This window comes from Pituophis catenifer, unplaced genomic scaffold (genome assembly GCF_029215685.1).
Source record: "Pituophis catenifer annectens isolate HBS135680 unplaced genomic scaffold, rPitCat1.0.hap2 SCAF_2, whole genome shotgun sequence".
Taxonomy (NCBI): Eukaryota; Metazoa; Chordata; class Lepidosauria; order Squamata; family Colubridae; genus Pituophis; species Pituophis catenifer.
In genome coordinates, this window is record NW_027256882.1 from 147,717,585 (window position 1) to 147,728,960 (window position 11,376).

Below are 11,376 nucleotides of genomic sequence, written 5' to 3' on the forward strand. Positions count from 1 at the left end.
GAAAAGTGTCCTGCTACATGTCCTCCTTTTCGATATTTGAAGACTAATTTGTAAATCTCTGTATTCGATCGATGCCTATCCGGTCCGTTGCATGTGATGTGATGTATTTGTATTTGATGATGATTCGTCAAGGCTTGGTACAGTGCAGCGAGACGCGATTATGAGACGCATGTGCTTCACACAGGAGAATTGTTTTGAGAGAGTGCACCACGCGCAAGAATGCGCCACGTGCAAGTGGCTTTCTTTACTTCTTACCAAAACATGACACGGCACACATGCACGGATTAGACTCACTTCTTTCTCAGTGAATATTCAATCATACACAGGTGAGCACAATAATTCATGTTTTATTAATTCATTATCTATTTAATAATTTCCAAATATGTATAATTTTATTTACAAGTTTATTTGCTTATGTTATTGTTTCAGTTTTAATAATTAATTTTATTTATTCATAATGAATGTGCTTGCATCGTTCATGTAGCTCTATATTTTATTTTTAATTTTAAATTTCATTTAGGGATGAAAAAATTAAAAAAGAGGAAATGCCATTTCAGCGATAAATTGAATAAGGAATTTCCATTCCTCATATCAAAGAAGGATAACTTTGTTTTCTGCAATATTTGCAGCGGAGAATTTTGTATTGCCGTTGGGGGCAGAGCAGCTATTACAAAACACTTGACCACCATAAGCAATCATTAGATGCATCTACTTCCAGTTGTAAAGTAACAAGTTTTTTTTAAAAAACTTCAAATTATTCTGAAGATGAAAAACAGTTAGCTGCAATGGAGGGAACATTTGCATTTCATACCATAATTCATAATCAAAGTTTTCGTAGTATGGATTGTACAACTAAATTATTGAAAAAGTTTCACGATGCTAAATTTTCATGCGCCAGGACAAAATGTGAGGCTATTTTTAAATCAGAATTTTAAAATTACTGTGACAAAATACTTACAGAAGACTTGGAAACTGCAGCATTTGTAACGGTTTTATCTGATGCATCCAATAATAATGAAACTAAATTGTATCCAATACTAATAAGATATTTTAATGTTACCAAGGGCATTCAAGTAAAAATTTTAAATTTAGAATCCATTGAGGGCGAAACTGCTGAAATTTTGTCAAACCATCTATGCAGAGTAATAAATGAAAACAATTTGAAATCCAAAGTTGTTGCACTAACAACTGATAATACGAACACAAATTTTGGTGGGTGAAGACGCAAAGGGGTGAATAATGTGTATGTAAAATTACAAAATTTACTCCAAAAGAAAATATTAGGAATAGATTGTAATGCACATATTTTGTCAAATGCAATCAATATGGCATCATGTGCCATGCCAATTGATGTAGAAGTAATAATAATTACTGTATTTTAGTCATTTTACCGTTTGTGTGGCTACTTTAAAACAATTTTGTGAAGAAACGAATGTTCAATACAAAAAACTTCTAGGATATTCAAAAGTTAGATGGCTTGCTCTAACACCTGCTATAGAGGGTGTTATTTGAGCCTCTCCATTCATATTTTTTAAGTTTAGACAAATGTCCTAAAATCCTGGAATCATTTTTCAATAATGAAATATCTGAGATATTAATGTATTTTGTACATAATAAGAGCATATGACGGCCATGGCCAGGGGGGCTTTTTATCAGGTCCGCCTGATACGCCAGTTGCGTCCCTTTCTAGATCGGGACTCCCTACGCACGGTCACTCAGGCACTAGTCACTTCCCGCCTGGACTACTGCAATGCTCTCTACATGGGGCTCCCCTTGGAGTGCACCCGGAGGCTCCAGTTGGTCCAGAATGCGGCCGCGCGGGGGATTATGGGAGCGACGGGGCGCTCCCATGTGACACCTCTCCTGCGTGAGCTGCACTGGCTTCCTGTGGTCTTCCGGGTGCGCTTCAAGGTGTTGGTGACCACCTTTAAAGTGCTCCATGGCTTAGGGCCGGGGTATTTACGAGACCGCCTTCTGCCGCCAATAGCCTCCCACCGGCCAGTTCGCTCACACAGAGAGGGCCTCCTCAGGGTGCCGTCGGCCAGACAATGTCAGCTGGCAACCCCCAGGGGGAGAGCCTTCTCTGTGGCGGCACCTGCCCTCTGGAACAACCTACCCCCAGAGATACGCACGTTACCAGACCTCCGGACTTTTCGTCGGGCCCTGAAAACACATCTATTCCATCTAGCCAGGCTGGCTTGACCCCATCCTTACAGTTTTAAATTTATAATTGGTTTTAATTGGGTTATTTTAAATTGACAGCCAAAAGTATTTAATGTTTTTTAAATTGTTTTTAAATTTTATATGTTGTATTTTTACCATGGCTGTTCACCGCCCTGAGTCCTGTTGGAGAAGGGCGGTATACAAAATAAATAAATAAATAAATAAATAAATAAATAAATAAATAAATAAATAAATATAATCAAGCATCTATTTTTCACAAAGCAATTCAAAAGATTGAAGGTGAAGACATTTCAACTACAGAAGTTAGTCTTATTTTGAATGACTTTATCCTTCAATATAAAACTCAATTTGAAGAAAAATTTCTTCCTTTAGTTATAAAAATAAATTAGTCATACTTAGAGGAATCAAATCCGGGCATAACGGAAAAGTTTATCAAAGAAGTGCAGAATTTTTTCCAAACATGTTTTCAATATATCCAAAAATGATCTGAAACAAACATCACAGGAAATAACAGTTTTCAATGGTGTTTTTTGACTTGAGATATATTGGAGAGCCATTGTAACTTTGAACAGTCATTAAATGAATGGTTATACGTAAAGGACTACCTGTATTTCAAACAAAGAAATGGGCTGCAGCCATTCATCCTTTTCAAAATCATCCTTATCTAAAAATGCCTCTCAGGCAAATGTGGGGCAGACTAGTAAATAAAGCTTTGCTGCATGCCTTCTGAGAAGCAGGAGTTGCTGAAACCTTCATGGCCCAGATCCAGCTGCTCCACTCTTCAGGCAGGGCAACCCTCTTTAGCAAGTGGCCTGTGGCCTGAGGAAAACTCCTTCGGAATGGAATGGAATGGACTAAAAATGGAAATGGAAGCCACTTGTTACCAATTCTGTGCAATCAATAGTTTCAGAATATATAGAACTAGCTGGATACCCGTGCTTCGCTACTTATGACCATTTTTCACACTTATGACCATTGTAGCATCCCCATGGTCTTGACAGACTCTCATTGTCATCATCACCAACAAAGTATATCCTGAGAAATGAAGGCTGCTGCTGAGGCCCTGCCATGATACTCCCTATCCTGTGGTAGACCTGCCCCTGCACTTTGAATGTTGGCATAAAATTTCTCTCTTCACCTCTCTGGCTCCAAAAAACGTCATTTGGAAGCATCCGTTGTACTTCCAGGCAGCAGAAAGACAGTCTTTTCCCTTTAACTGGTGTTACAGTAGAAGGAACAGATTTGTCTGAACTGAGGAGGTCAGTGTAAGAAGTGAGGTGGGGCTGGGACACTATTGGAGGAGAAAATCAGTTCACAATCCGTTGGCTCAGTGGTGGTCAGTGACGGAAACTCATAAGGGAATATCTCTCCCACCGCTTTGAGTTCGGAAGCAGTTTCATTGGTGAGGTAGCGACGTTTAGTACTGTAAGGAGCCCCAGACTGCTCCTGAGTGAAGGAGTGGAACGTCTGCCAGTTTGACCTGAGGTAACGGAATGTGAGGCAAGTGGCAGTTGGAACTTTTCAGTGGGGGAGGAGGAGGAGAACGTCTAAATCCTTCGCATCAGAACATGTTAATATACTGTATATGAATATACTGTATATGAAATACTAATGATCTGATGGTCATTTTGAAAAAACCTTTGTTAGCGAGCACCTAGAGGCCAAGAGGAACATATGTGCCAAATTTCAAGTTTGTAGGCTTTACCATTCTGGAGATTTCGTGATGAGTGAGTGGATTTCACTGTTATATATATAGATTCTTTTCAGTTGTACAGAAGTTATATTCAATGCACATGTTGAAAGGAGAAACATCCTTCCTTTCAGCATCTGCTTATTTGGGAGTAGTGTGGCTGCCTCTACAAGTTGTACGTACACAGGCTTTGCACACGACCAAGGCCCTGTAAATTGTAGCAGCTGATGGGTATTAGCTCATCTCATCTACAGGTGGTCCTCATTTATTGACCACAATCGGGAGCGACAATGCTGTCATTCAATAAAACAGGTACTAAGTAAAACTGCAACTGTTCTTATGACCTTGTTTCAGCTTTTCTTTGCTTTTACAGACCTGTGAAGATTGTAAATGCGAGGATGGGTTGTAAAATTACTTCTTCATCGCCATTGTAACTGCAAACATTTGCTAAATGAGGCAGTTGCTAAATGAGGACAAAAAGAGCCCAATATATATACATGCTGCAAAGACCTTTTGGAGTGGAAATTTTTGAAACCCACACTTTTCAGTAGTTATGTTGGGAGGTATTAAAAGCTAGGATTATTTTTTTTTCCATCAAGTTGTTTTTAGATGTTGATCCTTATTCCGGTTTTTGTGTTATGGATTAATTCCTATAATCAAACACAGCAAAACAGACTTGATTAAATGTCCTTTCTAAAGAGAAGGGTAATAACATATAATTTCAGTCGTTACACAATTATTGCCTTTTTCTACTATACAGAAACAGCCTACACAGTAGTATTTTCATATATAATAATAACCGCTAAACATTAGTCAGCGCTCCAGTTTTATATAACAAAGCTCATCGTTATTTCCTGCTCAACATTTATTAATATGGGCCCCAACTTGGCCAAACCTTTAGGGGAATAATCCTGTGCATGTTTACTCTAAAGTAAACACCACTGTGTATGCTCAGTGAGATGTCTCCCCTGCAAAGCATACAAAATCAGCCAATGATTGTCAGCATCTATAGCTTGTCATTTTCTCAGAGTACAGTTGTGTATAGCATTGACTGGCTGAGTCAGTCTTCCTTTGTCAAATAATGTTTCAGAGGGAAAACTATGGTATTGAGCAAAAGTCTGATCTCATAAACAACTCAGACACTTGAAGCAGTAACAACATGGCTGTCAGCTTGCCTAATATATAATCGGCTTGGTAAACAGAAAGCTCAGAATCTACTTTTATGACAGAATGGTAAACGCACAGGAAGTGCATATCTGGAGCACCCTGGTTAGAAAAAACAACTGGAAAAAGAAGCCTGCTACAACTCAGAAGCCCACTACAAGTAGTCCTCGAATTACGACCACAGTGGAGCCCAAAATGTATGTTGCCAAGTGAAACATTTGTTAAGTGACTTTGCCCCATTGTTTGACTTTTTTTGCCCCAGTTGATAAGTGAATCTTTGCTAAGTGTTAAGTTAACCGTGTTAAGTTAGTAACATGGTTGTTAAATATATCTGGCTTCCCCATTGACCTTGCCTGTCACAAGGTTACAAAAGGAGATCACATGACCCCAAGACACTGCAACGGTCATAAATACGACTCAGTTGCCAAGCTGAATTCTTATTGTGCGATCAAATCAAAATCATGTGATTTTGATCATGCTGCTGCAATGGTCGTAAGTGTGAACAATGGTCATAAGTCACTTTTTTCAGTACCGTTGAAACTTTGAACAGTCACTAGATGAATTGTTCCAAGTCAAGGGCTACCTGTGATCGTGCCAAGTTGAGGAAATGGAACTCAACACCTTATTTCTGCCCAGAAGTAAAGAGGCATGCTTGGGACCCAAGTGCAAATCAAAAGTCCCAAATCAAGAAAAACAGCATTTTTGATGATAAGAACATTGATCATGTCAGTTAGTACATCATTAGTTCCTGCTTCTACCTAAGCACCTGCAGTACAATATGCTAACCAGGGTGGGCTGCAAAAATTTTAGCAAGGGGTTCTCTGCCCAGTTGCGGGGTGGGCGTGGCCATGGTGGATGTGGCCTATTCGGCCTCCTGCACCACGGAGGGGGGGCATGTTTGCCCTCCCTGAGCTCCGGAGGATTTCCTTGAGCCTCTGGGAGGGCGAAAATGGCCTCCCCAGGCTCTGGAGGCAGCATGCCCTGCACATAACATGCATCCAAAACGGGCTGCATGGGGACTCCTGGGAGGGGAGGGGTGGGTGGGGCCAGCCAGGAGTGGGATTTGGGGGTTCTCCGAACTGCACAGAATCATAGCTAGAGGTTCTCCCGAACCCCCGCGAACCCCCAGCAGCCCACCCCAATGGTAACCCATAACGTGCTTAATTAGTTTCGTTCTCTGCCTCCGGATGTGTTTTCTAATATACTAATGATATTTTTTACCTCCAGGCCTCTGTCTAGATATTCTTAACCACAACTAAGAAAAATGTCACACTACTTTCCTTTGTTCTAGTAACAGGCCCGCTTGCAGAGTTTCTTAGCAAGATTACAAGACCACAACTCATTAGCTAAACCGACACTTCTTACGTAGGAAGCCTTTTTGTGGTCAAGTCCTTTAGCTTCTACTGGCAAGCGTTAAAGCAGGTGTTACTGAACTGCTTTATCTCTTACTAAACAGATCTAACTATGTCTAGATCTGGAAAAAGCACAAAATGATTAAGATGGAATAGCTGAAGCTAATTTCATGGCTCACTTAGAAATGTTCCTAATAGTTTGCTAATACTGTATATTTATTGTAATTATTTTACATCACATCTTTATTATTTTTATAAATAATTTAAGGTGGCGAACATACTGGATATTTCTTCTTCCTCCTATTTTCCCCACAATAATAACACTGTGAGGTGGGTTGGGCTGAGATAGAGTGACTGGCCCAAAGTCACCTCGCTGGCTTTCATGTTTAAAGTGGGACTAGAACTCACTATCTCCTGGTTTCTAGTCCAGCACCTTATCGTCCCTAACTCTGACCCAGCCAGCTTTCATGCCTAAAGCAGGATTAGAACTCACAGACTCTGGGTTTCAGACATGCAAAGGTCATAAAGGCAAGAATCGGTCATTGGTCATCTACAGTTTAGAGAGATAGTTACTTTAGTCTGGCAAGACTGACATCAGGCCACAAGAACCAAGAGCAACATGTGGAATTACTTCTGAGTACTGAGTATTGATGTTCAACTACAAACAGAAATCTTGCCAGACTAAAGCAACCATCTGCATAACTATAGATACAGGTAGTCCTTGACATACAGCCATTCATTTAGTGACCATTAGAAGTTACAAAGGTGCTGAAAAAGTGACTTATGACTGTTTTTCTCACTTATGACTGTTGCAGCATCCTCGTGGTCAGGTAATCAAAATTCGGAAGCTTGTCAATTGATTCATATTTATGACGGTTGCAGTGTCCTGGTGTCACGTGAGCACCTTTTGTGAACTTCTGACAAGAAAAGTAAATGGGGAAGCCAGATTTACTTAACAACCGTGTTACTAATAACTACAGTGATTCACTTAACTATAGCAAGGAAGGTCGTGAAATGAGACAAAACTCACTTAACAACAGTCTTGCTTAGCAACAGAAATTTTGGGCTCAATTGTGGTCCAAAGTTGAGGACTTCCTGTATATCCTGTGAAGTGCTAGGGAGGGTCTGTGCTTGCCTTCTTCCTGCCTAGGGACTTCCAAACTCTGCTGTCTGTTTGCCTTGTGGGAAGCAGCCCTTCCCTCCTGGGACTCCAGACTACATTCCACCACAGAGGGCGAGCTATCATTATTTTGAAGGGCAAGTCATTTCCTTTTTTTAAAAAAAAACCAGAAATGGCATCTTTATTAGTTCTCAGAGCTCAACATGAGTAAAACAATGTGAATAACAACATCAAATAATTTGACTTAAGAGTTATAGCTTCATCCCAAAGTTTTACAAGTTGTCCAACTAGGAAGCACAGATACTGGTCACATGTTAAAAGTTTCTGACTGGGAAATGATTGCATTTCATCTATCAGCAGTCCTTCCGGGTTACACAAAAAGGGCATCAAATAATCCAAGGCACAGCAATTTTTAAGGTGTACAGCTGCCAGAGAGCACTGGAAGGAATTCAGCCCAATTTATTAAGTCAGTGTCTCCTCGTGCCATATGTACTCGCCTATGTCTGCTTGGTGAAATACTACAATTGCCATGGGATCCACTTTTTAACACTCCTAGGTGGTTTTCGCTGCCACCCCAAATCCCAGAGGAACATCAGCCATAGAATACACCACCACTTCTTGGTACTGAACAGTGCTCTCAGTGATGTGCCCCAGACCGGACTTCAAGAGGTGGTTCCCATAAAGGAAAGATTGCTCTGCCCCAGGCTTCACCCAGACTTTGTACTTGGCATAAGGGGCGCGGTAATCCAGGGCAGTGATATGGAGCCGGAATTTCTGGGTCTTGGTGAATTTTCCAAAACAGGTGCCTAGGGACACCAGGCTGTCCTGTGGGATATCGGTAGCTAGTTTCAGAAGTCTCTCGCTGAGGTAGTAGACACGGTCCTTGTGCAGGCTGAAGCAGTATGTGCCATCCGGCCGGTCCACCAGCAGCTGGATGTTCTCGCCAATGTATCGGGCGAGCTTCTCGAAGAGGACGCGGGTCTCATTCTCGGTCAACGGCCGCATCGCCCCTCCGAGCACCACCTAAGGGCAAGTCATTTCCAGTGGAAGGGAACACTTTAGAAAGTGACCTTCAATTTTACTTCTTGATAGGCGGGCACCTTCAGCAGGCCTTCTCTATTCACTTGGATTGGGCAGGCAAAATCTCTCTGGGCTAGGTATTCTTGTGAACAGCCAGGGCCAGAGCTACATGCAGATTTATAAGTAATACTCTGCATCTTGAATTGCACTTGGAATTATACCACTAGCCAATGCAGCTCTCCCAACAGTGCTGTTACATGGTAATAGAATGGTGATTTTATGGGCTGCTACATTTTACACCAGCTGAAGTTTCTGAGTTGTCTTCAAGGGCAGCTTTACGTAACACAAACTACAGTAATCCAGATGCAAAATGAAAGGGTGTAGGAAGGTAAGACCATATTTAATGTCTGTTTTTGTAGGTAAGGCCGGAATGGGTGCACTAAGCCATAGCTGGGAGAAGGTCCTTTGGGCATGGCCTACACCTGCTTTCCATCAGGATCTGAGTAGCCAGGAAGACTCCCTAATTTCAGGGTAAAGGCTACTTCTTGAGAGCCAAAATTGGTGCAATCCCAGAATCAGTAGTCTTCTGAATAAATAGCCATTCATTCTTGCTTAGGTTGAATCAGTTCTTCTGCATTCAGATTCTGACTGCCTTCATACATCGTATCTTCCATATTCCCCCATTCAGCCTGGACTGGAGACCTACAGTTTAAAATTGCTAACTTGTCAGCCTTCCCAAGTAGAACGGACAGGAAACCTGACTAAATGTGCTAATTCCAATTTATTATAAAGCTACATTAATAGAATCTTGCAAATCTGAAAATACAATTCTACTCTGTCCCCCATCACCTTTACCACCTGATAACCTAAGAGATGCTCCTTCCCGAGCGTCTTGTTCTGTCCATTGTACAACTGTGGGCTATGCTCCCTCTTATCTGACCATTCCTTAGGCAGCATCTCTTCCTCCTCTCTCCCAAGGTCATCCCTACCTACCATTAAACTTACTGATATCTTATCCTCATCTAACTGATGGCCTCTCCCAGTAGCATCCTTCAGATGTTAAACAAAATGGGGAAAATGACGGACTCCAATCTAGCTACCCCATAATTGACTGTCTAAGGGTCAGATTACCACTAAGTGGGTCTGCCTACTGAAAAAGGAGCAGAACCACCACACAGCACCAGCATTTCCCAGCTTTTGCAGGTGGTTGTATTGTGGTTGCCATATTGTAGGCTAGTGACAGGTCCAATAGGATAACTGTGCTCTCTCCATCCCAGTTTTGCCATATTATGTCCCACTCTCAGGCCCAAGGCCTGACTGACTGCCACAGATCCAGCTCATCTGCTTCTTCCAAGTCCTTTGTAATTATTGTTCTAGCTAAAGTTGGCCTTTTGGCTATATAGGTGGCTGCATTGTGTAGGTCATAACATCTGGACTTTGATTTTATTATTTATTTATGTATTCTAAAATTTATAGGCCATCCATCTTGCCTCAGGGTAACTGGGTAGCTTACAGTCATAAAAAATAAAAACTATATAAATTAATAACATGAATATAAAGTAATATAAAAGTAATATAAAACCCAGAACACCACAGCCCTATTAAAAGATGGAGAGGTCAGGATCAGGATGGGGGGGGGGAGGTGGGATCTGTTGTTAATCGAACAACCCCCTCCAACTGTGATGCTCCTCCATTAAGGCCCCAAGCTCACTGGCAGAGCCAGGCCTTTAGACCCTTACGAAAGGTCAGGTTTTGTTACTACAAAATTCAAAACAAGTTCATGACACACTATGCTTTAGTAATGTCTATGTCTTCATTGTAAGTTAGAAAAACAAGGTCAATTTAAAGTTTATGAGGCAATCTGTATGGGCATAAGTTTGTTATTAAATGAGAAAGACAACATTCAATTGTTGCTGTACTATCTAGAATGGTTAATACAAGTTCAACTAAAGGGCTAATCCCCTGAGAAATGCAAATCCATTCTTCATGAAGCCTTTTAGAAAACTGCACCGATGATGATCTGACTTTAATAAGAGACTTAGCCGACTGAATTTCCACATGCAGGTTTTACAATTTTTCACACTTGTCATGAGCTTGGGAAATCTATTTCCTTCCCATAGTCAAACATATGTTTGTATTTGCTATATTTGCCTCATGATTTCTCTCTTACCCGTTTGCTAATTCACCAGCTTGATGATCTGGTATGGTGTTGCAAAATTTTCTGAATGCTATTTCATTTTCTCACCTGCCTTCTAAATTAACCACCATCAACAATAGAATCAGCAAAACTTGGTGGGAGTTTACAAGGATGTTTAGATTGCATTTCACTGTCATTAAGTTTGTTCATTTTCTAGGCAGCTTCTCCTGGAAATATAATCATTCAGAATTTCCTACATCTGCTTTCCAAACTAGGCAATTGGTTTTAATACTTGGTTAATAATTGGTTCGGTTTCCAAGTTCTGTTGTGACAATCTTCAAAAGGGAGAGATGCACTATAGGTAGTTTTCAATTTATGACCACAACTGAGCCCAAAATTCTGTTGCTAAGTGAGAAATTTGTTAAGTGAGTTTTGCCCTGTTTTACAACTTTTCTTGCCACCATTGTTAAGTGAATCTGGCTTCCCCCTTGATTTTGCTTGTCAGAAAGTCGCAAAAGGGGATCATGTGGCTCTCTAACACTGCAACCGTCATAAATATAAGTCAGTTGTCAAGTATCCAAACATAAATCACATGACCATGGGGATGCTGCAATGGTCATAAGTGGGAAAAATGGTCATATCACTATTTTCAGTGCCATTTTAACTTCAAACAGTCATTAAATGAATTGTTGTAAGTAGAGGACTACCT

General features: G+C 40.9%; 1 protein-coding gene across 1 annotated transcript; it reads right to left on the minus strand.

The window, feature by feature from the left end:
* Window positions 1-8,008: 8,008 nt before the first annotated feature.
* Window positions 8,009-8,515, minus strand: LOC139310578 (60S ribosome subunit biogenesis protein NIP7 homolog). The gene has a single exon (XM_070934758.1). It carries the CDS (start codon window positions 8,513-8,515, stop codon window positions 8,063-8,065), a length of 453 nt encoding a protein of 150 aa, XP_070790859.1. The 3' UTR covers window positions 8,009-8,062.
* Between the last annotated feature and the right edge of the window lie 2,861 nt (window positions 8,516-11,376).